This window comes from Plasmodium vivax, chromosome 11, assembly GCF_000002415.2.
Source record: "Plasmodium vivax chromosome 11, whole genome shotgun sequence".
Classification (NCBI taxonomy): domain Eukaryota; phylum Apicomplexa; class Aconoidasida; order Haemosporida; family Plasmodiidae; genus Plasmodium; species Plasmodium vivax.
Genome location: NC_009916.1, coordinates 1,593,762 through 1,620,709, shown reverse-complemented (window position 1 = coordinate 1,620,709; position 26,948 = coordinate 1,593,762). Strand labels below are relative to the sequence as shown.

The following is a 26,948-nucleotide window of genomic DNA, read 5'->3' as shown; positions in this document are numbered from 1 at the left end:
AAAAAGGAAAAAAAAAAAAAACGACCGACCGACCGACCGACCGACCGACCGACCGACCGACCGACCGACCGAACGCACGAACGAGCAAACAAACATCTAACAACAACAACGACGGACATGTTAATTTAAAATCATATAACCTAAACACTGTCACCTATGGAGAAAATCACTTTTGGTGGAAATTTAATTTTACAAAAAAATAAATTCAAAAACCGCGTCACGTAAGAATAGACTTCTCATATTTTAAATATGAAGCACTACTGCACGTGGGGAAAGGGAGGGAAGCGACGGGGGGGGGGTCCTCCGCGGGTGCGCAGCTGTGCGCAGTTGATCAGATGCGTCGTGCTGCACAGCTGCGCACCTGCGCAACGCCTCCCGACTTCAGAACGCGCTTGAAAAAAAAAATTGGAGTGCCTTTCTCTCCAGTCAAAGCGCGCACACCACGCGGATTACGCACACCACGCGGATTTCGCACACCACGCGGATTACGCACACCACGCGGATTTCGCACACCACGCGGATTACGCACACCACGCGGATTTCGCACACCACGCGGATTACGCACATCGCGCACATTTCAGTCGGCGTGGGAAGGAGAAAGGCACACAAAGGCACGTCACAAAAAGGGGCAAAATTGGGGACAATTAAAAAAAAAAAACAAAGTAGCGGCTGAAATGTAAAGCGGCACAGGGTCGCGCCACAAAGTAGCGGTTAAACGCAGAGGGCTGCTAAACGCAGCGGACTGCAACAACGCAACACGCCATCCCTGCTGGCGTGGCGTAGACAGACGGCGAAACGGGCAAAAGGACAAAATTAGAGAGGTACGGAAAGACTTCACAAAACTGTCCGGAAATTTCTTCCCGAGCTATCAGCTCAAGTTAAACGAACGCGCTTCTCCTTCATTAAAACGTCGTCTCATTGCGTCGTTCAGCGGACTTTAAATTAAAAAGAAAAGGGGGGATGTGTAGGCTTTTGTGTGTAGGCGGTGGTGGTGACTTCTTCTGTATGGTCGTGTCGGCACGAGCGTCTCTTCGGCTTGGCCCTTCCTGCGCGGCTCCCCAGCGTCTGCTTCTTCCTCCACGTCTACTTCTTCTTCCTCCACTTCTTCAGCTTCTTCTTCCTCCACCTCTACAGCTTCCCCTGCTCAGATCATATTCTCGTGCGCCACGCTGACTCTCCAGCGCACCCCGTCCCCTGCGGGTCGATTCGAAATGCAGTGGAAAGGACACATCCAGCACAAGATGTTGTTTCCGAACACCTGTCGAAAGGGGGGGGGAAAAAGAAATGAAGGAAGGGAGGCGTGTAGGTGAGTCGGCCGAGCGTCTACCGCGCACAATAGAGGCACCCCCCGCATGCCACTACCACCCCGCTCATCAGCGCGCTCGCTTCACTGCGCTGCACCGCACTGCGCGCACCCACCTGCTTCGCGTTGTCCTCGCAGCCCACGTTGTACATGTTGTAGTCCTGGTTGTATATGTCCATGTTCTCGATGGTGGTGGAGTTTTTGGAAATCAATTTCAAGTGAAACTTGGTGAAGGGGACCAACGCGAAAATCAAAACGAACGTTAAAAATAAAACAATGGAGGCATACGTGTATTCCAGAGCCACAAAGGAAGATTTGTCGTGGAACCCATCCTCTATATATGCGTTTGCATTGTCAATGAAAATGTAGTAGAACGTCTGCAGGGCCACCATGAACAGACAAATCAAGCCATAAAATAAAAGCTGTATAAAAAATCTTCGATTGAAAAAACCCACACAGTTGTTAATCCATGGGCAGTGGTGGTCCATGTTCAATACACATCTGTTACATGCTGAGCAGTGGTGTGTGCGGTCGGGCTTCCACACGTTACAGATTTTGCAGTATCGCCTTCTCTTCACGTCGTCGCCAATGTAGAAGCCCCAGTTGCGCGGGACCTTCCCGGGGTCCGTCGAGGCGCACTGCGAGGGGGTGAAGGGGGAAGTAATAGAAGATGAGTGCGATTATAGGTAAACATAAGTACTGAACAGAAGTAGGCAGGACTCCGCGAAGATAAACCGAAGAACATACAAAGGGGGGGAAGAACAAACGCGGCAACTAGCTGTGGTAGCGAAATGCATGCACACACATTGGAGAAAAAAAAAAAAAAAAAACTAAAATGGTGAGAAGGGTGAAAAATGTATGAACAGTTCGGGAAAAAAAAAAAAAAAAACGCGAAAAATGAGAAAAATATATGAACAGTTCAGAAAAAAAAAAAAACACACACACAAGTGCCAGCGCTATCGCAACCGCGCAATCGAACGCTCGAACAATCGCGCGCATGCGCGGAATGGACCGTTTCAACGCGCCAACTGGATCTATCTCTCCACCTCTCTATCTCTCTCCATCTATCTATCTTTCTTTCTATCTCTCTATTTCTTTATCTCCCTCTTGTAGAATTTTACTTTTATAAAACTTAGCAAAAACAAAAAAAAAAAGACGTGGAACAAGGCGGCTATTGTGAAGGAGCCACTCCTGTACGGGATGAACCAAGACCGCAGGACGATTCCCGTGTACCCTATGTATATGAAGGCTGCAAGGGGGGGAAAAATAGGGAAAAAAAAATAACATCGACTGACGATACGGGTAGATACAACATCAGCGCGACGGTACGCGATCAACATAACGCCGCTATCGGGAGGGGGGCTCGCCGCAACGCTCCTACACCGCTACTGCGCCGGCTGCATACTGGCGCGCTTACTTAGTATGAAGAACACGATGAATATGAATATGGAACCACCTTTCTTTTTTTCTGTTTGTCCTTGCGCAGGCTGCATGTATTTAGGTCTCATTTTTTATGGGGATAGCTTTCTCTTCCAGTTGTGTACATTTAAGCATTTGCTTGCACAGAGGTACATGTGCGTGAGCAAAAATACATGTGCCTCTTCACCGGGTGTGCCTCTTCACCAGGTGTGCCTCTTCACCAGGTGTGCCTCTTCACCAGGTGTGCCTCTTCACCGGGAGTTCTTCTTCACCGGGGGTTCCTCTTCACAGACGGGACGCATCAAACTATGTGCTGGTGTTTTTCTCTCCTGTGCGAATTACCACTCGCGCGCTGCTGTCCTCATTTGATTTCGTCGTTAGGTGAAAATGTGCTAATCCTTCATTTCAAGCTGTACACGCACACAAGTGTCTTCATGCGCACACGGATAAAACCTATGACATGCACATGTACTTGCACGCATAAGTACAAGCATATACACATATATCTGTATTCCTTTAATTTTCAAAAATCAATGTTAGTTTTTACATTGTCGTGTTTGTAGTTCTACAAAAAAAAAAAAAAAAAAAAAAAAAAATTTAATAATTAGTAATTACCATCGCTGTTTTTTTTTTTTTTTTTTTTTAATACTAGTGGGTACATGCACGCATGGACGTAAGGCTGTACTACGCTTTGTTGCACTTTCCTAACTTTTTATTAGTTTTTATTTTATTATTATTTTATTGTTATTTTATTGTTATTTCATTATTATTTCATTATTATTTCATTATTATTTCATTATTATTTCATTATTATTTCATTATTATTTCATTATTATTTTTTTTTTTTGTTAAGGTGGAATGAGTGCGAACACCGGGGGAGTGTCCTCTGCGCCATTTTTTGCACACGCGCATACGTGGATGCGCATACGTATGCTGCGTACATGCACCGTGCGGCGCGATGCGAAGGTAACACACACGTACGCATATGAATATGCACATGCATATGTGAATACTTGCGAAGATGCATACATGCATACTCACGTGAACAGCGTGCACTCGCATTTCACGCTGCCCCCACCGTTGCGACGTCAACTGTGCGCGGCGATCTATCGCAAAGACAGTACGCAAGTGAGTGATGCATGCGCACACGCGTCTGCAAAGCTATGTGCACACGCTCGCGCGTAAGCTAACTGCAAAAGGGGACTCCTCATCAACGAACAATTTCGACATTTAGAAAAGCGGAAAGGATCATTCAAAGGAGGCAACAAAGATATCCCTCCACAGCTTGCACACTGCTACATGCAGGCACACACACACCGGAGTCTTTTTTTCACACACGCGTGTACACGCATAAATATATGTACAGGTTAATACACATAAATATATGAACATGTTAATACACATAAATACATGTACACGTTAATACACACATAAATATATTTATCCCCTCATGCGCACATGTGTATCTCCCCCTGCATAGCCATACGATTTTTTTTTCTTTTCCCGTGGTAGGCACAAATCACTCGTCGCTACCCCCCTTCAGTCACATTCACAACGAAAAATCAACGCTGTAAAAAAATAGGATAAAGCATCTGCATACTCTCTACTTCGCGCAAGTTGGGTGCGAAACGCGCTTTGCCCCTCTGGTTGGACTCGCCGCAAGTTTTCACCCCCGGTAGGCGCGCGTGACAATGGCAGCGTGACAGCGTGCGAGCATGCGCGAGTAGTCCGCACGGTTAAGAGTTTACACCCACGCTGCGCATCCACCATGAGTGTATCCATGCGTGTACCCATGCGTGTACCCATGCGTGTACCCATGCGTGTACCCATGCGTGTACCCATGCGTGTACCCATGCGTGTATCGATGCGCGTACCCATGCGCGCGACGGTGGGCTATCTTCCCTTCTGTTTCTCATTACCGCGGACGTCAGAGGCGAGCAGCCACACTCCAGCAGGAAAAGTAGCTTTGAAAAAATTATGAACTGTTCATACAAAAATAAAGAAAAAAAAAAAAAAAAAAAAAAAAATACTCTGTCTTACGACAAATGGGTACACCCTGTAAAGTATACTGTTACATGTTCCTTTCCGTTTTGCCTCTTCCTAACCTCGCTCTTACTCTTTACGCGCCAATTGGCTGAGGGGAAACAAAGAGGTGGTCACAGTTTAGGCGAAATGAGTTCAGTCTAATCGTGCATACGGTGGGTGCGCCCGGTTTGGGAGGCAAAGCAGTCGGCAAGTTGGTAAAGTGTTGAAAAATGCTGGCAAACAGAGGGTAAAATTTTGACAAAGATATGGCAAAGAGGTGACCAAGCGGCTACAAAGCAGTTGCAAAGCAGTTGCAAAGCGGTTACAAAGCGGTTACAAAGAGGTGGCAATTTTGCTGACAAAATGTTGACAACGTGTGACACCATGCTGGCAATACATTGGCAAAGTGCTAACCAAGCTGCTGCCAAATTGCGGCCAAATTGCCGCGCCCCAATTACTCTGCCTTTTTGCCCATGTGCACACGCACACACACAGGGGAACGGACGAATGGGCGGCTAACGGGAAAAAACAAACCAGGCAAAAATGCGCGCTTCGTTAAAATGGCCCCTTTCCTACCAGGGGTGTGCCTCCCCCTAGCTGGCAAAAACGCGCACGTTCGGTTAAAGAGAACAAAAAAAAGGAAAAAAACGAGCGGACAAAAAAAAAAAAAAAAAAAAAAAGAAAGAAAGAGCGGCCGACCGGCCTGACAAGAACAATGGAGAATAATCTTACCCCGGGGGGTATCAAAAAAAAAAAAAAAAGCGACAGGGAACAAAAAATGAACAGAATAAACCCCCTGCAACACCCCCAACGCTGCTTCTCTTTGTATTCCCTTTTGCTTCACCAGATTGATCGGTCACAGGAAAGTGAAACACATTTCAATAGGCGCAAAACCCTAAGGGTGTTTTTCCCCCTTTTTCCGTTCCTTCCACCTAGGGAGTACAATGAGAAAGTTACACGATAGTACACTCGCGTGGCTACCACAGCTGTATAGGCAAGCGGGCGGAGCAAACGCACCGGGAGCTCCAACGTGGGCCCATTTCGCAGCCGGGGCGGTTTGTCAGTCGGCCGTATGCCCAGTTAGCGGTAGCCCTGTAGGGGCAGCCCCTCAAAGCAACCGCTTAACTTGGGCGTCACTTTTTAGCTATGCAAGGGGGTTGCCCTATTTATTAGGAAAGAAGCGTCACCTGGGGGGAATTCTTGAACAAAGGGAGGAAGCCCCTAGTGGGGCGCAGTGCACCTGGGAATCTGCTCGCATGTACACCTATAGTGTATGCTGTTGTTGTGAGTGCTTGTAGAGCGCCACTTTCTGTGGCCCTCGTTCGGAGGGGGGGATAACCCACCCCTTGGGAGTAGGCCGCATGGCTGCACGCATGCCTGCACACACGCATGTGCATGTTCATGTGCATGTTCACGTGCATGTGTACACGTTTGCACAGGGCTGCAAGAGGCACCACGTCGCGCTCGCCGCGCCCACCGCGTCACCGCTATCACCTCGCACGTTGCATAGGTCCCCATGTATCTTTACTCCCGCTCACCTCTGCATGCATGCAAGGTTGCATGCCCCTGCCCCGCGCCACGTTTCCTCTTCACAGCAAAAAAAAAAAAATAAAAAAAAAATAAAAAAAAAATAAAAATAAATAAAAAAAAATACGCTCTGATTTACCTTACCATTGTTCGATTAGCAACACTCAGGGCGGTGCCTTAGAAAAGTTGCATTCCGCCGTTTCGCGGGTTTGCATTTGGCCCGCTGCGTAGCGGTTCCTTGCAGCTTCTGAGCAGCTACTTCGCTGCCAACGGAGCGCACGAAGGATACGCCCCCGCTTGACTGCGTGCAAATGGAGGCTACTTTAATTTTCACCATGCTGACACTCCAAAGGGGAGAGAGTTGGTCAAATGAGATGCAATTTGCCCATCGAGGGGGTGACACGTGGTAGGGGAGGAGAGATAATAATTCCCCCGCCCCTGATTGGGCAGCGATTAAAGCGACGACAGAGTGACCTGTGTTTGCCAAACGGATCTCTTTCGCGTCTCCTCACTCCATCTGTACGAAGGGGGTAAATCCCCCCCTCCCAAAAAGAAGAAAAAAAACCATGTAGCAAAAATGAATACCACGCCGGGTACCCAAAATGAAGAAAGGAACGAACGGGGCGAAGGATCTTTTCCAAAAAGGAATGATAATGAAGACAGCGAGTATAGCGATTCGTTTGTTGAGCATCTGTTTAATGTGAATAGGAAAGGCCCTGGAGGGAGGAGGGGCAATCTGTATGGACAAGGCCCCCAGTTTGAAAATGACCCATGGGATGGAGACTGTAACTGGTACGATGCGGAGGAAGCACCCGGTGGGGGAGGCATTCCCTACGTCGAGGCAGGGGAGCAGGAGGGGCAGCCCACTCGGGAAGACGAAGACGTGATGAAGTACTACGCAGTAGTGAAGAGCAACAAAATGAACGACCAGATTTTGCAAAGAGAAATTGACCACCTGCTGAACTTCAGCAGCAAAGTGGAAACGTATGAGGAAAAGCAAAAGAAGTTGCTTTGGGGCTCGGCCAACGATGAGGGAATCGACCCGTGTCTGTGCAGCTGGAAGGGGGGGGCAGACCAGAAAGACCAGCAAGACGAGGGAGATGCGGCAGACCAGCAAGATGAGGGAGATGAGGCAAGCCAGCAGGACGACGCTGACCGTGACGGAACAGTTTTGCTGCCCCGGTTTGTAGAGGACCTACGCAGGGTGAAAAAGCATCCGCTGAGGGAACGAGCGGAGGGCGCCCCCCCAAGCGGCGACAAAGTAGGGGTGAGTCAACCGGATGGAAGCGACCACTTGGGAGGAAGCAACCACCTGGGTGGAGGCGACCACCTGGGTGGAGGCGACCACCTGGGTGGAAGCGAAATAGCTCACTCGCTCAACAGCACACACATCACCTTCAACGAGAAGAGACTACTAAACATGAGCAACATTCATTTGAACAACCTGCTGTACTTTTACCTTTGCTGCAATGAGGATGACGCCTTGGCGTGCCTGGAGGGGGGGGGGAAGCGCGTCTACACGTATGATTCGTACGCCTTTGAGGGGCTGGAGGGGGGGAGCGAGGCCTCGAGCAACGCCCCGTCGGAGGGCAGCTCCAGGTCGAGCTCCATAAGCGACGAGGAGTTGCTGCTGCTGCGGTACGGTGACGAGGAAGGGGGCGGCTACGCGGGGGAGTGCGACGAGGCAGACTGCTCTAGTGAGGAGGAGGGCTGCTATAGTGAGGAAGCAGACTGCCACGGGGAGGATTCAGGCCGCTGTACTGAGAACCCCCTGCGCAGGAGGAAGAGAAAACGGAGCGCGAAGCGCGGCAGGCACGGCGGGAAGGGAGCCTCCGCCACCCCGTCCCCCGCTGAGCCAACGAAAATGAGCAAAGAGGTAGAATCGCTAATGAACAAGGCAAACAGCTGCTACATTAGCCAAAACTTCGACGAATGTATAGCCGTCCTGGAGAAGGTGATTAAGTTGGCGCCCAGCTTACACGACCCCTTTCACCTGCTCGGATTGATACAAGAGAGGGAATATAAAAATGTGAAGAAGGCCATCAACTATTATTTGATTGCAGCTCATCTGTCGAGGAATGATCACCTCTCATGGTACAATCTCATTGAGCTGTGTAAGATGGAAAAGCAGTACCGCCTCATTTTGTATTGCCTTTTTAAGGTGCTACGGATATATAAGAAGAAGATTGCCAAGAGGGAGAAGAGGCGCATCGTGGGGGGGTCTCCCCAGGGACAAGTCGATTACAAAGGGGGTCACCCCTCTTGCGGTGATGACCATGGAGATGCCATCCCAAAGGAGGGTCTCACCTGTGATGAGTACCTCAGACCAGCTAACAGAAACGAACACATGAAGGAGCTGGACCCTTTTTTGAAACACCTCTATTTTAATGTAGCCTTTACGTATTTGCTGCTGGAGGATTATAAGAATGGGTTGAAGTGGCTGCTGCTTCTGAAGAACGCCTGCGGGGGGGAAGTAGACACCCTGGTGGATTTATACATTTGCTTATGCCTCGCGGTGGTGCGGAACCCACACGATAGTTACCACTTCTTGAAGCGTATGTTCCTGCGCGTGGTGAGGGGGAAGCGGCGGGGAGGAACCGCACCATTGGAGGAAAGACCCCCCCGCGCGGACGGCTGGTCATATAAAGAAAAAAGCACCATCTGCTTCTTCATGCAAAGTCAAATCCTAAACGGAAAGTACGATGAGTGCATTTTTGTTTTTTGGATGCTCACCCGGATGAGCAGCGAGAGAATCCACGTGGATGTATTTACCCAGTTTGTGAGGGCCCTCTTGATGGTCGGCCACGTAGATTATGGCTACCTCACTAAGTGCCACTTTGTGCAGGTGATTTTGGGGAACCTCGCCCTTTTCGAGGACCTCGTCTTCCACCTCGCGGAGGCCTACTACGCGCGGGGCCTGTTCGAGGGCGCCATTTATTTCTACAGGTTGGTCTACGCCCGCCGGAAGGGGGGAGCGCTGAACGAAGCGGTGAACGAAGCGGCGAGCGAAGCGGTGAACGAATCGGTGAGGACCATTTCCCCGGGGGAGGAACAGCCCTCCCCAGATGACCCCCCCTCCCTGCGCTGCACCAAGCGCGGCACCAAGCGCGACACCCTGGTGGGCTACGAAGGCGGCGTGCACCTCCCCGCCACGGCGTACAAGCTAGTCAAGTGCCACTACTACCTGCAGAACTACACCAAGGCAGAAAAAATAATTGCCAAAATGTTGAAGAGCGAACACTTAAAAAAACACAACTTAGAAATTGATATAAAAACGCTCTACATAGATATCCTCCACAAGACCAAGAGGCACAACAAGGCCATCAGCATCCTCCTAACCATTAAGCAGAAGAAGCTCAGGTTCATGGGCTCCATCCCAACCCCTCTGGGCAATAAAGAGAGGGAACTCCTCCTCCTGAAGATCCTAAATAGGAAAAACAAACTGCTGCTCTACCTATCTCATAACAGCTACATCCTACACATGTTCTACGTGTATCAAAAGAAGGAGAGCGTCTTCCACCAACACGACCATTTTTTGCCCAGCCGGGATGTAAACGACATCATTAGGCTGCGGGAGAACATTTGCTTTTGCTACTTCTGCGTCAGGTACAATTTCAGCGTGCTGGGCCTCCTCTACCTGTACAACGTTTTGCTCTTCCTTGGCTCCACCCGCGCCAAGGGCAATCGCGGGCATCGCGGGCATCGCGGCGAGTGTGGCGAACACGGCAACCGCTCCACCCGCGCTAGACTGAGGCGGCGGATTGCCAGCCTGCACACCTACCGCGAGTACGTGGTGTTCCTCGCCACGTCCTTCCGCATTTTCAAAAGGGGGGAGAAGCCGGAGGACCTCGACATCGTGCACAAGGATTTGAGGCTGGACGGCACGCGCCTGTACTATAGGGGCGCGCTGGTCTTCGACGTGCAGCGGGTGCTCGCCAAGCGCGCGGCAATGGGCACGTCCCCTAACGATGTGGACGCCGCTTCCCCCACCGCTGCGAACGCTTCTTCCCCTAACGCTACGAGCTCTGCCTCCCCCACCGCTGCGAACGCCGCTTTGCGCAGCCGCCTGCGGAGGCACGCGCGGGGAGTCGAGCTGGAAATATTCAGCAGCAAAATTGTGGTGAAATTCTACAAGTTCAGCTACAGCTTCTTTTCCTTCCTGTACGAGACGGAGCAGGACTTCAAGCGAGTGCACACCGCCATGGAGAAGGACGTTATGAGCTTCAGAAGGGGGAGAAGTGACGTGGCGGCGGTGGCAGCGATGGAGGCGTCGCCGGGGGGGTGGCGGTCCCTCTTCGTGCCGCCGGGGTATGCTCGTGAGGAAGGCGAGCCGCCCAGTGGCTCCCCCACCGGGAAAGTTGCCCCCCTCCCCCAATTGGAGAGACCCCCATTGGAGGCCTTCCCTGCGGAGGAGGCGCCAAAGCGAAGCAAGCGGTTCTCCTTCCTCATGATGAGGAAGAAAATGAACCTGTTTTCGTTCGAAAATTACCTGGGGCTGTATTTCAGCCTGCTGTTCCTGGAGGAGTGCCTCTTCATCGTGACGACGATGAACATGTACGAAGACGCCATACACATCCTGAGCGTTTATTTAAAAAATAGGAAATCTAGCAAAATGAAGTTCCTGACCTACATGAAGGCAGTGAAGAGGGAGTTTCAGAAGCACCGAATTAGCAACCGCTTTCGCAACGTAGGGGTGTACTTCTTCAACAGCACCTACTCTGGTATGATCAAAGAGGAGATGCGAAGTGAATATAAAAATTTTTGCAAAATGAATGAGCATGTAGATTGCAAGTATTTCCTCTTCCGCATTAACCTGCTCCTCAACCGGCTCTACATATCCAGTGGGGACTTTGAAAGGCAAGTCAAATGCCTCAACGACGTTTACATTTTTAAGAGAAAGGAAAAGGACGAGTATAAAGTTTTAAAATATTACTGCGACATCGTATTGACGGGACCGTTTTGCCAAAACTACTTGTCTTCCATCTCGAGGTCTAGACATAAGAACATTCTAATTACCTTTCGACTGTTCCTGGTGAGGACCCTACATTGCAAGAATAGCAATCCGTTTTTGATTTACCTCATCGGCAATGTTTGCAACCTGTCCTGCATGATCGTCAACTCGGTGCACGAGCACACGCGCGCGTATGCCTTTTTGCTGAAGGGCAGGAAGGCCAACCGGCAGCGCCTGCTGCGGGGGCGGCGCGCTAAGGGGGTCAAGGGGGTGAAGCGGGTCAAGGGGCGCGCCAGCGACTCGGATGGGGGAGCGGTTGGAGGAGCGGCTGGGGGAGCGGTTGGAGGAGCGGCTGGGGGAGCGGTTGGAGGAGCGGCTGGGGGAGCGGTTGGAGGAGCGGCTGGGGAAGCGGCTGGCGGAGCGGCTGGCCAACCGGATGGCGAAGTGGATGACCAATCGGATGACCAATCGGATGACCAACCTAGTGACGCCGCCAACTCCGCCAACTCCGCCAACCCCGCTGAGGAGCTGGAGGAGGAGCACTTCCTGTTCAGCAAGCTGCAGCTGTGCGGGGAGCGGAGGCGGCGGAGCCAAGCGGAGGACGGCTTCGAGGGCGTGGCGGACGAGCTGAACTTCCTCTTCAGCCTGATGACGTCCTACTTCAACTACGCCAGCGGCTACAGGGTGCAGAACAGGGAGTCAGTGATGATGACCTCCTTCTGCCTCCTCAACGACTACATCGGTAAGAGGTACCACCAGAAGGTCATTCACAAAAAGAAGAAATACAAGCGGAGGTCCCTCTTCTACAAGCCATATAAGTACATTTACACTGCAGAAATTTTATATAACCTAGGAAGGGCTCTACATCAGCTCTCCTACTTCTCCGAGTGCATGAAGCTTTACATGAGTGTCATCCGGTTGGTGAGGCGGGCAGACAAACAAGTGAAAAGGATCTGCTCCGCCAACAAGCTACTCCTAAACAGGAGATTTATATTAGAACACGTCGTGAACATGAATCGGTGCATGTGCTTTTCGTGCCTCTACTTTTGCCCCAGGGGACCAGCCACGCCCCTGAACCACCTCGCCAACTACTACGGCAATTTGAACACCAAGTACTGCAGCTTGTTTCTCCTGTTCTTCGACCGGCGCCACCTCCTCTTTTCCGCCGCCTACAACTTGGGCGTCATCTTTAGGAAGCTCAACCGCTTCGAGCAGGCCAAGCACGTGCTGGGGAACATCCTCTGGGATTGAGCGGAGCGGAAGCGAAGCGAAGAAGCGCGGATGCGCAGGTGCACCGACGCAGCGATCTACCGATCCACCGATCCACCGATGTGCCAACCGCGTTGCCGTACATGCAGAGTGCACCATTTTGTGAAACCCGCCCCCCTCTCTGTTGCACTTCCTTTTTTTTTTTTTTTTTCCCACCTAGCAATCGTCGTGGTGGAGATGATGTAGAACTCCTCCACACGTGCATGCAATGTGAGGTGGTGTAACCCTACCACAGCTTCTCCCTTTTGAGGCGTTCTCCGCGCCGTATCATGCCGCTCCTTTTTCGTTTGGGAAGCTTCCCTACACGAGAACTTCCCCCCATGGGTGTAAAACAAACTTCCCCTTTTTTTCTTTCAACCGCTGAGCTGAGAGGAAGCAGCTCGCGATCTACTAAGCGGTGTGTCAGTTCGACGTTTCGGCATCCCGGGTGCATCTACCCTCCTGGGCCACGTCCTACACCTGGAGGCGCCTTTTTTTTTTCCCGCCTCATGCACAGCACAGAAAAAGGAGCCGCCTCTAACGGGTTAAAAAAAAAAGGGGGCAACGAAACCTTCCACGCAAAATAGTAACGCCTTGCAATATTGGGGAATGCCATTTTGCCCTCACGCGGATTTGCCTCTTCCCCTTTTTAACATTTGCATCTCCCCCATTTGATACTTCCCCGTTTTGCTCCTTCCCCACTTCGCCCCTCCGTTAAATGGTGAGAGAACGACTCGCGGTGGAGCACGCCCAGGGGGGATCTCCGGGAGGGCTACCCCCCACCATGGATAGCCACCCACCACGGGTAACTTCTCCCCACCGCTGACGAGACCAACTCAACAGCTCCGCCGCCCCTCCTCCCCGCTTTCCCATGGCAGATTAAGCGGTACATCCGGACGAAGGTCATCACCAGCCTGAGCAAGTTCAAATGCTACACCATCGGGAACGAGCACACGGCCAGGAGCTGGCCCAACGTCGATTGCATCGACCAGGAAGAAGAAAACGTGGCGAAAAAAACTGAAGAGGAAAAGAGGAGGCCCAAAACTATCCCCTACTACAAAAACTACATGCACGACTTCTTTGGCAGGCAGCTTATTCATAACTTGCACCTCCAGGAAATGAGCAAAATGAAGCGGCTGCGGAATTTTAAAATGCCCAAGATCCACGCGGGCGACTTGGTGGAAGTCAAGTACGAGCTGTCTAGGTCGCAGCAGACCTTCGCCATCTTTCAGGGTGGGTAAGCCGAGCGGGTGGTTGGCAGCGTCACTACACCGCGTCCCCACACACACCGCTTCGCTGCACCGCGTCCCCACACACACCGCTTCGCTGCACCGCTTCTCAACACCGCTTCGCTACCCTCAGGCTACTGCGTGGAGATACGCAGGAAACGGCTGGACTCGTCCTTCATCGTGAAGAACATCTTCGACGGGGTGGGGGTGGAGCAGCTGATCCCGTTTTACTCCCCGCGGATTCTTTACGTTAAAATTGTGAAGAGCCTCCACAACATGAGTGAGGAGAAGGCCAAAAGGTTCTACCAAATTAACAAGCCCATTACGAGGGACTACCGGTACATGTGGCAGTATAATTTCCGGGGGAAGTACGAGAGGCCGAGGGGGCAGCACAAGCCCGGCATTAGGTCCTTAGAACCCAAAATTAGAAGACGGCTAGCTAAGCTCAAGAAAAAATACATGCGCAGAAGAATCGAGAGCAATCTCTCTTCCTACATTTTTGGTGGAGTCTACGCACAGTACACGAGGAAGAGGACCAGGCTGGTGCGGGCAGAGATATACCGACGGATGCTCATCTACGCGCTCGATGAGGAAAACAGGAGAAAGCAAAAGCTCAACAGGAGGCGGGAGCGGGAGAACTGGAGCACTTATAAGATTAATCGGGCCCGCGGCGACAACGCCTTTATGGCTCTGCCGGCCAGCCATCCCTTAAGAGGGGGAACTGATTAGGGGGGTTTTAGCGGTGAGGCGTGGGTGATTAGGGTGATTAGGGGAGAATCCCCCGGGATGACCTTCCCACCGGGGTGCGATGATGACATCGCCGCTTTGCACTCCCCAGAAGATGGCACACAGGGAGCTTCAAATCGGGGTGCCCATATTGGCAGTTCTGGCAAGTAACCACCCATCCAGCTGCACAGCGCAGGTGCACCTTCGAACGGCGTTGGTACAAATTGAGGGGTCGACAGGCGGGCGGCCTGCCCAAAGGGCGTACTCGAGACAAAAAAAAAAAAAAAAGGCAAAAAAAGGGCAAAAAAAAAGTAATGAAAATATAAACGGGAGGGAAACAAAAAAGGAGGCAGAACAGACCGCTCACTTCAAACCGCTCACTTCAAACCGCTCACTTCAAACCGCTCACTTCAAACCGCTCGCTTCGCTTCACTTCACTTCACTTCGCTTCACTCCACATCTCCAAATGCGCGTGCCCGGCCCGTCAGGCGGAGAAGCACTTCTGAAACCGATCGGTGGAGCGGCAGCAGCGGTACCCCCACTTCCCTCTCTCCCGATCGTAGTAACTGCCAAAAACGGAGGAGTGCTCAAAGAGGTGGACGTCCTCCTCGTACCTACTCAAAATTTTAACCCTCTTCACCTTAGAATCGATTTGATCCACGGGCTTATATTCTGTGTAAACTTCAGACTGACTGAGTTCCTCCCCTACAGGTCCATCCGTACCCACTGCATCTTCACACTTATACTTTTTTAAAATACCCTCTTCCTTTTTTTTTATAAGTTTTTTTTTTTTTGCCAAAAATTCTTTATATAGCAACTCCAGTTGAGTCGGCTGCGCATTGAAATGAACATTCTCTCCCCTCTTATACGTTTCCCAAGCGAAGATTTCTAATTTTTTGGATTCTATCGCCTCATCTGTATTATTATAGTAGTTTTCTCCCTTATAATGGTTACTATCCTCTGGTAGATTCCCCCTTGTGGTTGCGAATGGGTCTTCTCGCATGCTCCTGCTCTTCGGGTCGTAGAAGGCTGAGTTCAAGCTGAGGTTGTACAGGTACTTGGCTGTGTCCTCCCTGATTCGTAGGTTCCTCGCCACGTTTCTGTGCTTTTCACTCGCATTCAGGTTGCCGGCGTTTACGCTGCTCTTCTGTGGGTCGTCCGCCCCGGTGGCGCCCTTGGGCGCATCGTCCCCCAGGTCCGCCTCATCTTCCTCGTTATCGCTGTCGCTGCGGGAGTGGTCATTCGCATCGTCAACCCCCCCATGGCCGCTTCCCCCGCCATCGCCGCTAACCCCCCCGCGCCGCTTCTTCCCCGCCGAGGCCTTCCGCTCGTACTTCTGCTTGAGCTCCTCCGCCTTCCTCTTCTTCTTCTCCTCCACGATCTTCTCATACTCCCTATACACCTGCTCGAAGTTTTCTGGGTCGTAGCCCACCCACCTGTCTCTGTTCCCGTCGTACCCCAGGTCCTGCGTCAGGCACACAAAATCTTCTTCGTTCTGTCTGTTAGCAAAATTTAGCTTCTTCTTCCTCGTTCTCTCCAGGCAGTCCTTCTCCTTGTGGGTGGCGCTTCCACAATTTTTGCAAAAATCGGAGATGTGCTTCAGGTTCTTCACGTACACCTTTTTGTTTCTCTCCTCTTCTATCTTCACCTTCTCGGTGCCCCTGTACCGTTGGTGTTTCAGTCCTGCGTGGGGGGGAAGTGAGAGGAGAGGAAAGAAGAGCGGTTGGAGGAGCGGTTAGAGGAGCGGTTGGAGGAGCGGTTAGAGGAGCGGTTGGAGGAGCGGTTAGAGGAGCGTTCACGCGGGCTCATTCGGATGGGCGGGCCTCACTGCTGGGCGCCCCATTAGGTTATTCTACACCGCTCAAGTGCCTTACCCGGCTTGGTCTGGTTCAGGTACCACGGGGCTTTTATGATGTACTGGGGCATGTGGGGGTTTATGTCGTTCCCCTCTTCGTCCTTCAGGGCTTCGATTTTGCCTGCGCGGGGGGGGACGGCGGGGGGGTAGATAAGGGAGAAGTGAGAAGCAGAGAAGCAGAGACGTGAAAAGTACAGAGGCCGAAACGCGGACATGCAAGCATGCCCATAGATATGCATGGCCGCAGATATGCCCGCTCCCGAGGCTGCGGCACTTACCCGCCTTGCGGGCCTCGTTCAGCTCCTTCTCCTTCTTCTTCTCCTCCCGCGTGACATTCTTGGTATTCATTTTTTCCCGGACGTGGCTTCTGGGCTGTCCTTCCCCCCCACAGGGGTTACCTCCGCCGCGAGGGGTTCAGCCGGGGGCTCTCTCTCTGCGGTCGCGCCTCGCAGGTGGCCCACTTGCCCCACGTGCGTGCGCACAGAAGCACGTACGCATGTATGCGCGTATGAGTGTACGCATGTAGGTAGGTATACGTGCCTACATGTGCTGATCGCTGCTCCAACGGGGGCTTCACCCAGGGAGGAACGCTTCCTGCGTGCGGGCCTGTTTGCCTGCTGGCCTACTGCCTGCTTACCTACGCGCCCCCCGTGGAGTGCCAATTTTGCGCTGGGAGATGTTCACCCACTGGAAGGCTCATTTCTGCAAACATGCTTCGGTGGATGTATTTAATTCTTCCCGCTTCTCCTTGCGAGCTTTTTTTTGCGCGTGTCGAGGAAAAAAAAAAAAAAAAAGAAGAAAAGAAAAAGAGAAGGAGAAGCAAAGAAGGCGAAGGAGTTTCCTTTTCTCCTTCCGCTTTACCTACATAGCGGTACGTGCATGCGGGTGAGGCGACCTTACAACTGCGCATGTACGTACATGTGCGGGCCGCTTCAGTTCGCAGTCAAATTGGAGCAGGCGCAGCTTATCGAGAGTAAGCCTCACGGTGAGGTTACTCCTTGCAATGTTCATGGGAGAATGGGGGTCCTTTATTGCCAACCCTTTCTCTTTCACCTTCCCCCCGGAAAAGCAGTTTCACTCGCGCGGTGAAGAGGCCCACCTGTTATAAAATGCGGTGGAGGGAAAAGCAGTTGGGCCAATTGACCTCCAAAGGGGGCACCTAAAAAAAACCTCCCTCACGGGCTACCATTTTCCACACGTGCTGACCCATTAGTGGGCTGGAAAAACGACGTGTTTAAATTTGTTCGTTGCGAGTTGTGGTGTGCTCCCTCGCGGGGTAGTAGCTGCGCAGGGCAGAGTTAACAAAAAAAGGAGGGAGAAGGAGAGGGGGAAAGAGGGAAAGAAGGAGAGGGGGAAAGAGGGAAAGAAGGAGAGGGGGAAAATAAATATCCTCTGTGAAGTAAAAAGAAGGACACCTCACAAAGGCATTTTAACAGGAACACCTCACAAAGCCGCTTCAACGGGGACACCTCACAAAGCCGCTTCAACGGGGACACCTCACAAAGCCGCTTCAACGGGGACACCTCACAAAGCCGCTTCAACGGGGACACCTCACAAAGCCGCTTCAACGGGGACACCCCACAAAGCCGCTTCAACGGGGACACCTCACAAAGCCGCTTCAACGGGGACACCTCACAAAGCCGCTTCAACGGGGACACCCCACAAAGCCGCTTCAACGGGGACACCCCACAAAGCCGCTTCAACGGGGAGACCCCCCCCCCTGCTCACTCACACAGCGCTGGTCAGCTTCAGCTGCTCGAAGATGATCAGCCTATACATATTCAAAATGAACTTCTTGCCATCCGCATCTAAAAACTTCTCGGCCTCAACGAGCATCTCCTTTGGAGCTCTCTCCTTCAACACTTGGTCGACGAAGTAGTTGCTAATTTCGCCTGTCACCTCCTTCTCATCGGAGCCTATGTACTCTATTATTTTTTTACAAATCCACGGCTTCAGCTTTGTAATTATATTTCCCTTTTGATTTAGGACCGCCCAGTTTATGGGGAAGTTAAATATCTCTTCTTCGCTGGAGGGGACCATCTCCAGAATTTTTTTCGACTGTTCTATCACGTCCGCGGCAGCTTCTGCTCTGTCCGCGGCTGCTTCTACTCCTTCCGATGCGACTGCTCCGTCCTTACCCTTTTTCCCTGCGAACAGCTCATCCTCCTCGGTCCCGCTGAACACGTTTTGTAGGCCCCTCCTGGTGGACACCCTGCTCGCGCTCTCCGGGTCTCCGCTTTTTTTTTTTTTTTTTTTCTCGTTCACCTTTATGTTGATCGGTTCCGCGGCGGGGGGCTTCCGCTTGCTCGAGCGCGCCTCCGCCTCTTCCCGGGTGCAGCCCTGCGCAGAAGTTTTTTCCACGCAGGGGTTCTCCTCATGTTCATTCTCCGCAGTGTCCTTCTCCACATTGCCCTTCTCCGTATTGCCCTTCTCCATATTTCCGTTCTTCGCATGTTCATTCTCCGCAGTGTCCTTCTCCGCTGCCTCGCCCCCCTTCTCCTCCCCCGCTGCCTCACCACTCCTGTCAAAAACGAAGGACAAGGCATTCATAAAAAAACTGCTCTTGGGCTTAGACGCACTCCCACTGTCTTTGCCCTCTTGTTGATTGGGTTCCTTCCCGGTTGCGTCTTCGGCAAGTTGGTCTGAGTTCTTCCTCTCCGGTTGGTTCTCCCCCCCGTGAGGGGCGTTTTTATCGGCCTCGTTGGCGGCTTCGTTGGCAGCCTCGTTGGCGGCTTCGTTGGCGGCCTCTTTGGCGGCCTCTTTGGCGGCTTCTTTGGCGGTTTCTTTGGCAGCCTCTCTCTCGGCTTCCCTCGCCGCCTCACTCGCCTCCCTCATCTCGTCGAGGCGGTCTAAGTCGTCCAGCTCCTTCTCCTTCTTCCTCTTCGAGTTCCTCATCTCCCTCTTCTTCGACGTAGACAAATTCGCATTCTCCTGCTCCCCCTTTAAATCATATTCTATCATCTTGGCTATGTCTTTCTTCTTTATCTGCTGCAGTTTGTTCCACTCTTTGTAAGTATCATTTCTTATTTGCTCCTCCAATTCGACCCATTCCTTTTCCCTCTTCGCAAAGTCCTTTTCCAGTTCCTTCTCCTTATTAATAACCTTTTGTATTCTTTCCTTTTCCCTCCAGTGCACCTTATATTCTTTGCTCACGTAGTTGGCTCTTCCTTCTGTCTCTCCATTCGCATGCTCCTTTTCTGCGTTGTTTGCGACGGAGTGGTTGTTTGCGGCGAGGTGGCTGCTGTTCATCCCGCTGGGGTGACCCTTGTTAGCCTCGTCCAACTCGTCGGCACTGTGATTGGGGTAGCTTCGGGGGTCTCCGAGGTGCCTCTGGCCCTTCCTCCCCTTCTGCGGGGCCTCCCCGTGGTGCATCAGGTGCCCGTTGGGGAATCCTTCCCTGGTCGCGAGGTCCATGCTGGGTGGGGGCGATCTTCCTATAAAGCGGCTCGATGAGGGGTGGTTTTCCTACAAAGCCGCCTTCCTGTGGAGCGACTCCTCCGCAGTGCACACCTTCTCCCGTTCCTCCTTCGGTTGGAAAATATACGGCCAATGGGGCAGATTCAATTCCTCCCCCCCAAAGCGGTCGTCCCAGTTCCTCTTTCAACTTCCCCCAGTGCGCTCACGCTAGAGCAGACACCGCAGAGGGGCACAACGCGAAGGTGAACGTGTGAGAGGCGAGAAAACGAGGTGGCATCAACTGATTTTGTCTACGCCACGTGTTCACTGATGAGAGGGTTTTTCTTCTCTTCTAATTTCTTCTCCTCTGATGGCCTCGTCCCCCTCTTCACTCTTCCACCGCGGTGACCGCGTTAGCCTTGCGATAAATACCCACTGGGGTGCTGTGCCAGCGCAGATGCTCTAAGCTACGCACCGTGGGCCGAGCCTACATGTGGCAGAACAGTGGTGCCATCACGCAATTGCGCTATGCTCATCGCACTAAGCTCATCACGCTACGCTCATGGGGCTATCACGTCGAAGCAGTGCGCGTGGCCTATTCGCGAAAAAGAAGCTGCTCTCCAGAGGTGGGCAAACTCGCGTGCACGTCACATGTAACCAACAGCGATTTCACCGCTGTCAGCATGTAGGCGTTTATCCTCTTTCGAATGCGGCTGCGGGCGGTTGGGGCTTCCCCAAATTTCTGAGCAGTTCTGCAATTTTGGCAAAAGGGCACGCGGAAAAGGCGGGGGAAAAAGGGCAAGAAAAAAGGCAAAAAAAAACAAAAAAAAAACGGAAAACAATTGCGAACAGTGGCAATAAATTTGCACGAGTGGCAATACATTAACAGCGCATGTGGGAAGAAAAAAATAAAAACACAAGGAAAGCCGCCTTCGCTATCACCATCGCCTTTTCCTTTAAAAACCCACGGCGGGAAGGCAGCACCGCGCCCTCTACTTGGAGAGCCATCCCACGCACGCGAAGCGAGTACAGTAGCAGCGTGAATCAACCAACAGAGGGCTTCCCAATCTGAACAGACTCAGGGGGCATAATATCCCTTCACCAGATATGTGACTGCACAGTATAGTTTATCTCCTCCCCCCCAAATCGTCTTCCCCTTTTTTTTTTTTAAAAAATTTTGTAAAATATATCCCGCACGAACTTTTGAGGTACATTTAGATGTCCTTCTTTTCGCCCACCCCCCTTTGGTTCATCCTTTTATTTTCCAATCAGTGTGGCCCCTGCGATGTTCCGCATGATGGGAACCACGGTCACGTTCCGAAATAACCCTACGGGGGGAGAACTCCCCACCTGCTAAATGTGTTGACAAGCCAAACAATTGCAGGGGAGCAAAAAATAAGGAAAACACAACAGCTACACAAGTCTTTTTAAGCATCTCCCCTCATATGTGTGCATTTTTGCTCGTGGCAGAAACGTCACAGAGGCCACACCACGCGGAGGTCGCAGAGGTGAATTGTGCAACCTCATTGGGACATGTAAATTACTAGGTACGCTCCTTCATGTGAATGCCGATCGAACGGGGGAGGAAAAGGACTTGACCGGTGAAGAACCCCACTACTACGTACGTTCCCCCATTTGGTCCCTTCACACGTATACCGTTTAATGGGTCTATTTTTAAACCTGGCGCAGCACAACTATGAACCGGTGATGGTACCCACATAGTTTCACTCGTTGAGCAGACAAGCACACATAGCGATGAACACGTGTAGCTGCGGAACGGCACACCATAGGTGGTGAAAAGGGCCTACACTGCAACTGGGTGGTGATGTACACGCTGGGAAATCGCATGTGAAAGGAAACCCTTTCCGATCGTCCACTTCGCTTTGGTGCATCTTTAATTTCCGCCTTCACGGGGGGGGAAGCAGCCATATTGGTACGAAGCAGCCACGGTGGTCCTGCCGATTACTTCTTCCCCCGCGAACGGAAAGGATGACGGCGTTGCATGGTGTCCCCCTTCCCACGTGCGCAGTGCTGCCTGTCGAACACTCACTGGACCTCCCACAAATTCCAAACAACTGTGTTATGTTCCCTAAATAACAGGGCAAAGTTATAATCTGTTTAACCTGGAATTGCGCGACAAGGGGGGGAGCACAAGAGGGAAACAGCAATACCTCATTCGTCCGCTTAAAACGCTACATGTGAGCAAACGTTTATCTTACCAAATGGCATATGCGTGCCACACTTTGTGCGATGCAACACAGTTGTCCTTTTGATTTAAACTCCGGGGTACTTTTTTTTTTTTTTTTTTCTTCCCCTTTTTAACCGACCATTTGACGAACAGGGAGGGGAATTAAAGGGGCACTCCCCAGTTATCCGCAAATTGGAAGTGGCATCCTTGGCATTTTTCGCCATTCGGGAGAAACACGTGCGAATGCGCTGAGGCACAGTTGGCTAAACCGTTGCAACGCGGAATGGGGTTACTTTCCCCTTCCCCGCTTCTTATTTTTGTTTTTTTTTCCCTTTCGTGTTGATGAAGCTTTGGCCTGGGATTGCAGCTCGGCAGTTACCCCCAATGAGGGGGCACTTGGCGCACACATGCAGGCACGCGGGAGTGCACAAGGGGGGCATCATACATACGTAAATGATATATACATATATAATACTTATGTACATATGTAGTACATACATACGTGTATATATTTACATGCAGGAGCATACGTATGCGCGTTCTCCTGACCGCTCCGCCGCTTGAACTTTCTCTTCGCACTCGACGCGCGCAAGCACATATAAATGTATACATATATATAAATATATATAAATACGTACATATATATAAATATACATTTTGACGCACGCATAAGCTGTATGCTTTTACGTGCCGGTGCGCCTTTTCCCCCCTGTGCGTACGCAGGGGGATACGTATTCGCACACGCGTGTGCGTAAGGCGCGCATTTTTCGCGCATCGGGGGGCCAAGTGCACTGAACCGGCGGCGCGCGCGCATAACGCGTCCATGTGGAGGCGCCCGCACACACGAATATATATATATATGTATTACGTATGTATGTACATATGCATATATGTATATATACGTATTATATATATACGTATGCTTATGGCATACGCTTTATATGTACACTTTACGGGCGAGGGCGCGCGCCCGCCCTTGTGTATGCCCGCCTTAGCGCACACCCCTCTTTCCCCCTCGAAATAGCCATTTTCCCGCTGTGCACAATCGCATGATCATATTTTTTTTTTTTTGCGCAAAATTGCAGCTTTTTACCTTAACAGTTCAGAAAAAAAAAAAAAAAAAAAAAATAGCAATAAGGCAATATTGCAATAATGCAATAGCGCGATAACGCAGTAACTCGGCGAAGCTCGGCCATGTGGCACGCGGAAAGGCCTCCCCCCATTTGAACACTTCCACCACCCACTTAAAAAAAAAGAGCACATACCGCACGCGCACAAACGTACACTTTGCAAAATATATATATTTACATGCGCGCAAATTAAACATTTCCAAAAAGTCAAAAAACGAAAAAAATCGTCCAAAACGCTCACCATATTTGGGATACATCGTATATACGCATATGTACTCTTTTTTTTTTTTCACTGCGAAATATTTTTTTTTTTTTTTTTTACGCATCCTTTTGACATATACATATACGTTTTAAAACATTCGAAAGAGATTTATTTTTTTTATTTTTTCCTTTCACTTATTTAAAACACACACACGCGTAAGCACTTATATATACCCACTCGTATACTAATTATATACTCATACACGCATACGTTTTTCTTTTTATATTTTCGCGTAACTAAACTTCCTATTTACTCGAAAAAATGGCACGCACAAAACAAACGGCAAGGAAATCAACCGCCGGTAAGGCCCCCAGAAAGCAGTTAGCCTCCAAGGCAGCGAGAAAGTCAGCTCCAATTTCTGCGGGTATTAAAAAACCTCACAGATATAGACCAGGAACTGTCGCCTTGAGAGAAATTAGAAGATACCAAAAGTCCACTGACCTTTTAATTAGAAAATTGCCATTCCAGAGATTGGTGAGAGAAATTGCACAGGACTACAAAACCGACTTGCGCTTTCAGTCATCTGCAGTCATGGCTCTCCAAGAGGCAGCGGAGGCCTACTTAGTAGGACTCTTCGAAGATACCAACTTGTGTGCCATCCACGCCAAGAGAGTTACCATCATGCCAAAGGATATACAGCTAGCCAGACGTATTCGTGGAGAAAGATCATAAGCGGGAGTACTCCGCGTAGAGAAGCACCCCTCTGCGTACGACTCAAGAGAGAGGCCCTGAACTCAGAACTGCTATACTACCCATTGGTTTTATCTTTTTTTTATAAAATGGGTAGCCACCTGCCAAGTGTGTGCCTACGTGTTGCGTATGTGAGTGTAGTACTCGCGCGTTTATGCGCCCGCATGTACGAGCTCCTACGCTTTGGGGTCCCCATGCGAGAAGGTTGGGGGGGCATCTCTGGTGAACCCCCGCATCCGCATCAGTGTACCCCACGCGTGTGCATATATATATAAACATATATACATATGCAGGCACATCATGTACATCCAACCCTGCTACCCTTCTTTTCTCATTATAGCATTCGTTTTACATGTACAACTTTAGTTTTTTTTTTTTTTGCAAATTTTTAAGGCTTCACTAGAAGCCATTACCATCGCTGGAATAAACTTCAAAATTCTTCACAATTGGGAGTCAACCCTTCGAGGTTGTTTCTCCCGTCGCAGAAAAGAAAAAAAAAAAAAAAAAAATGCACAGTTAGCACGTTCAAAGAAGTATTGGGGGGAGCGCAACTCGGATATGTCTCCCCCGAAGAAGTCCTCTTCACACATCACAACTTCCTTAGCAACGGATATTTCTTCAAATACTCCTTGACCGTGTCCTTATAATACGGCTTCAACGCCACAGCTGTTTGTATGTTTTCCGGGAACTCCGTCCAAATTTTGTACTTCAAAGATGCGCCCTCTAAAATGTTGGAAAGATTTTTTATTTCATTTGTATCTTCGATCCGTAGGATGACCTTGTGCATGTTGTTTATTTTTTCCGCGCAGAGGTACTCCTTCACCACTTGGTCTTCCTGATTTTCGGCAATGACGGCGACGCTGTTGAGGGGGGGGGAGGGAAACGTCTACCATGTGTTTGCACGTTTATGAGGGAACCCGTGCAGGTAAGTGGGCAGCGGGGCAGCCTTCCCTGTAGACCTCCCGAAGTCCACATACTCGCCGCACAGCAAACACACATCCACGCATTTACGCACCCTCGCTACCGCTCATCAAACGGAGAGCCTTCTTTAAAACGCGCGGTAAAGGGCAATCCCACTTGTGGGCAAAACTCACCACGCATGACATGCCTGGGCTATGACAGACCCCAGCGGCCATTTCTTATCCAAAATTTCCTTGTTAACCAAAATGTACTGCACGATTGGGTTTTCCTGCATTGGGCTCTTCGCAAAGTTTGCTTTCGTTTTGGTTTCCTTTTTTTTTTATGCCTTTGGGATGGCAGAGGCGTCAAATGAGCAAAGTGCCAGCAGAGTGGGCCTGACCTGGAATGTGCGTACTGGCCAAACACGAACTTTGCCTTACTGCCCGGATGATACCTTTTTTGTGAGTGGCCCCACTTAACAGGTGAATTGCAAACACGTAGAAATGGGGGGGGAAAGGACTTCTCTTCGCGTAGGCAGCTACAGAAGGAGAGCAATCGAAGGTGGAACTGCTTCTCTTTTGTTAACACGTTTATGCAGTTTATGCAGTTTACGTGGGGACGAAATAAAATCTGAACAAGTCAGGCGATTTCTATCCCCGAAAATTTTGCCTCGTTGCGAAAACGGGCATGTAGAAATGAGTTTGACGTGTGCACACGGGCCCCTTGGTCGAAGTTGCGTTCTTTTGCTGGAGCGGCTCCACTGAACGGGGAGGTGGAGCAGCCAAGAGTTAGCAGCCAGGTCAGCCACACAGCCGGCTATTCCCAAGGCGGATGCGATGAAAACTGCAATTGGAGTGGATGCCATCAAAACGCCAGTTCGGAAGATGCGGCGTACCACGGTGTTGTCAGCTTCGCCATGTAGCTCTCACGTTTAATTAATGTACCCGCGCAGGGCAATTGCGCAGGGTAGTTGCGCAGCCCAGCTGTGTGGTCTCCCTTCGGCACAACCCGTAAGAGTGGCCCGCTGGGTCATCTCCCGACATTGCTTCTTCCGTTTGCCTCCTGGGATGACCCAACCAGGTGCACGTTCGCATAAGCTCCTACTACACACAAACGGAGAGCGGAGGTTTGCTTCTACACCGCTGTTTGGAAAGCCACTAAACGTTCTCCTTTTGTAACTACCCCTGCTTCAAGCCTCATGGGGGTCAGAAGGAAGGAAGTTGTAGTCCGCTCAAATGGGTCCAACAACCCGTTGTGCGTCTTTCCCATTTCGGCATAGGGGCCATTTTGGCTACGTCTCTGCAACTCAGGTGAGAAGGACTCAACAGCTCTACAGAGGAAGAAGAAACAAACTGAGAGCACGGTGGGTAGAAAAGCTCGAATGCTCTCTTCTCATGTGTACCTACCAGTGTTATTTCACCAAAAGGTACATTTTGCTTATTTCTTTTTCTACATTTTTGCCAACTTGTCCGATGGGTAAATAACACTTCCCATTCATTGGGGACTTTTATTTTTTTTAAAAAAAATGTGGCTGTAAAAAGGATAGAAAATGACGTCCACCCAGAGGAACGCACCAACAGGGTAGGGAACGCATTTCCAAAAAATGGAAACGGTGAAATTTTCTCACCAGCATAGTTGCTCATATGTTGTGTTTGACGTTTGGAAGGGCATTCAGGTGATCCACCCTTATGGCAGAAATGTGATTAGAAAAAAAAAAAAAAAAAAAAAAGTAAAAAGATCACCGTTTTGGTGAGCTGGATCAGATCACCTCAAAGAAAGGAGCTACACACTCTCCGTGGGACAGACGCGTTGTAAATCTGCTCACCCCCTCGAGATTTTCCTTATGCCAGTCTTTTGTCTCAAGGAGGGTATGACCCCCATGGGAGTGGTAACTGTGGTGATTGTGGTGGTGGTGATTGATCTGCACCCTTTTGACATGACCAGTCAGGCAAACCTCGCAAATGGGGTGAGTCACCACAAAGGGGGGGATGCCTCCGTACAGAAGTAAATCCCGCATAGAAGCACTACATATGCTGATAAGGGGGGCGATGTGCCTAGCAGTGGGGATTCTACCCACTCACCAAAAGAAGAACGACCGT

General features: G+C 50.7%; 7 protein-coding genes across 7 annotated transcripts, besides 41 other annotated features; 3 read left to right on the top strand and 4 right to left on the bottom strand.

The window, feature by feature from the left end:
• The first annotated feature begins 85 nt into the window (after positions 1–85).
• Positions 86–154: a microsatellite.
• A 570-nt stretch (positions 155–724) lies between these two features.
• Positions 725–755: a microsatellite.
• Positions 756–895: 140 nt separating this feature from the next.
• Positions 896–926: a microsatellite.
• A 64-nt stretch (positions 927–990) lies between these two features.
• Positions 991–1,013: a microsatellite.
• A 131-nt stretch (positions 1,014–1,144) lies between these two features.
• Positions 1,145–3,550, bottom strand: PVX_113640 (hypothetical protein, conserved; the record flags this gene model as incomplete). The annotated part of the gene is made up of 7 exons (XM_001616069.1): positions 3,382–3,550; positions 2,936–3,287; positions 2,721–2,901; positions 2,425–2,552; positions 1,882–1,941; positions 1,420–1,680; positions 1,145–1,258 (listed from the first exon to the last, which is right to left on the bottom strand). The coding sequence occupies exons 3-7, from the start codon at positions 2,809–2,811 to the stop codon at positions 1,145–1,147; spliced, it is 654 nt and encodes a 217-aa protein (XP_001616119.1). The 5' UTR covers positions 2,812–2,901; positions 2,936–3,287; positions 3,382–3,550.
• Positions 2,164–2,187: a microsatellite.
• Positions 2,190–2,240: a microsatellite.
• Positions 2,658–2,684: a microsatellite.
• Positions 2,935–2,955: a microsatellite.
• A 417-nt stretch (positions 3,551–3,967) lies between the features above and the next one.
• Positions 3,968–4,007: a microsatellite.
• A 196-nt stretch (positions 4,008–4,203) lies between these two features.
• Positions 4,204–4,252: a microsatellite.
• Positions 4,225–4,252: a microsatellite.
• A 1,579-nt stretch (positions 4,253–5,831) lies between these two features.
• Positions 5,832–5,870: a microsatellite.
• A 981-nt stretch (positions 5,871–6,851) lies between these two features.
• Positions 6,852–12,476, top strand: PVX_113645 (hypothetical protein, conserved; the record flags this gene model as incomplete). Its single annotated transcript, XM_001616070.1, has 1 exon — positions 6,852–12,476. One exon carries the CDS (start codon positions 6,852–6,854, stop codon positions 12,474–12,476), a length of 5,625 nt encoding a protein of 1,874 aa, XP_001616120.1.
• Positions 6,903–6,979: a microsatellite.
• Positions 6,951–7,001: a microsatellite.
• Positions 7,410–7,436: a microsatellite.
• Positions 9,633–9,692: a microsatellite.
• Positions 9,889–9,910: a microsatellite.
• Positions 10,983–11,075: a microsatellite.
• Positions 11,385–11,404: a microsatellite.
• A 582-nt stretch (positions 12,477–13,058) lies between the features above and the next one.
• Positions 13,059–14,431, top strand: PVX_113650 (50S ribosomal protein L19, putative; the record flags this gene model as incomplete). The annotated part of the gene is made up of 3 exons (XM_001616071.1): positions 13,059–13,194; positions 13,352–13,706; positions 13,836–14,431. Exons 1-3 carry the CDS (start codon positions 13,192–13,194, stop codon positions 14,429–14,431), a joined length of 954 nt encoding a protein of 317 aa, XP_001616121.1. The 5' UTR covers positions 13,059–13,191.
• Positions 13,967–13,992: a microsatellite.
• Positions 13,970–14,120: a microsatellite.
• Positions 14,432–14,776: 345 nt separating the features above from the next.
• PVX_113655 (step II splicing factor, putative) lies at positions 14,777–16,631 on the bottom strand (the record flags this gene model as incomplete). The annotated part of the gene is made up of 3 exons (XM_001616072.1): positions 14,777–16,111; positions 16,303–16,404; positions 16,562–16,631. 3 exons carry the CDS (start codon positions 16,629–16,631, stop codon positions 14,913–14,915), a joined length of 1,371 nt encoding a protein of 456 aa, XP_001616122.1. The 3' UTR covers positions 14,777–14,912.
• Positions 15,161–15,202: a microsatellite.
• Positions 15,810–15,886: a microsatellite.
• Positions 15,893–15,948: a microsatellite.
• Positions 16,092–16,111: a microsatellite.
• Positions 16,389–16,434: a microsatellite.
• Positions 16,481–16,513: a microsatellite.
• A 21-nt stretch (positions 16,632–16,652) lies between the features above and the next one.
• Positions 16,653–16,703: a microsatellite.
• A 951-nt stretch (positions 16,704–17,654) lies between these two features.
• Positions 17,655–17,674: a microsatellite.
• A 337-nt stretch (positions 17,675–18,011) lies between these two features.
• Positions 18,012–19,697, bottom strand: PVX_113660 (hypothetical protein, conserved; the record flags this gene model as incomplete). Its single annotated transcript, XM_001616073.1, has 1 exon — positions 18,012–19,697. One exon carries the CDS (start codon positions 19,695–19,697, stop codon positions 18,012–18,014), a length of 1,686 nt encoding a protein of 561 aa, XP_001616123.1.
• Positions 18,356–18,413: a microsatellite.
• Positions 19,373–19,395: a microsatellite.
• Positions 19,559–19,606: a microsatellite.
• A 286-nt stretch (positions 19,698–19,983) lies between the features above and the next one.
• Positions 19,984–20,062: a microsatellite.
• A 2,888-nt stretch (positions 20,063–22,950) lies between these two features.
• Positions 22,951–22,972: a microsatellite.
• A 177-nt stretch (positions 22,973–23,149) lies between these two features.
• Positions 23,150–23,177: a microsatellite.
• A 140-nt stretch (positions 23,178–23,317) lies between these two features.
• Positions 23,318–24,326, top strand: PVX_113665 (histone H3, putative). Its single transcript, XM_001616074.1, has one exon. It carries the CDS (start codon positions 23,521–23,523, stop codon positions 23,929–23,931), a length of 411 nt encoding a protein of 136 aa, XP_001616124.1. The 5' UTR covers positions 23,318–23,520; the 3' UTR covers positions 23,932–24,326.
• Positions 23,787–23,823: a microsatellite.
• Positions 23,925–23,946: a microsatellite.
• Positions 24,078–24,152: a microsatellite.
• A 3-nt stretch (positions 24,327–24,329) lies between the features above and the next one.
• On the bottom strand, positions 24,330–25,521 carry PVX_113670 (hypothetical protein, conserved). The gene is made up of 2 exons (XM_001616075.1): positions 25,044–25,521; positions 24,330–24,809 (listed from the first exon to the last, which is right to left on the bottom strand). Exons 1-2 carry the CDS (start codon positions 25,142–25,144, stop codon positions 24,539–24,541), a joined length of 372 nt encoding a protein of 123 aa, XP_001616125.1. The 5' UTR covers positions 25,145–25,521; the 3' UTR covers positions 24,330–24,538.
• A 104-nt stretch (positions 25,522–25,625) lies between these two features.
• Positions 25,626–25,680: a microsatellite.
• A 367-nt stretch (positions 25,681–26,047) lies between these two features.
• Positions 26,048–26,153: a microsatellite.
• Positions 26,154–26,301: 148 nt separating this feature from the next.
• Positions 26,302–26,329: a microsatellite.
• The last annotated feature ends 619 nt before the right edge of the window (positions 26,330–26,948 follow it).

What these genes read in the sequence shown, in the direction of transcription:
- PVX_113670 (XM_001616075.1), bottom strand. Translation starts at nt 25,144, where the DNA reads ATGCAGGAAAACCCAATCGTGCAGTACATTTTGGTTAACAAGGAAATT. An exon ending in GCCCAGGCATGTCATGCGTG is followed by an intron (nt 24,810 to 25,043) that starts GTGAGTTTTGCC and finishes CCCCCTCAACAG; the next exon opens with CGTCGCCGTCATTGCCGAAA.
- PVX_113665 (XM_001616074.1), top strand. Translation starts at nt 23,521, where the DNA reads ATGGCACGCACAAAACAAACGGCAAGGAAATCAACCGCCGGTAAGGCC.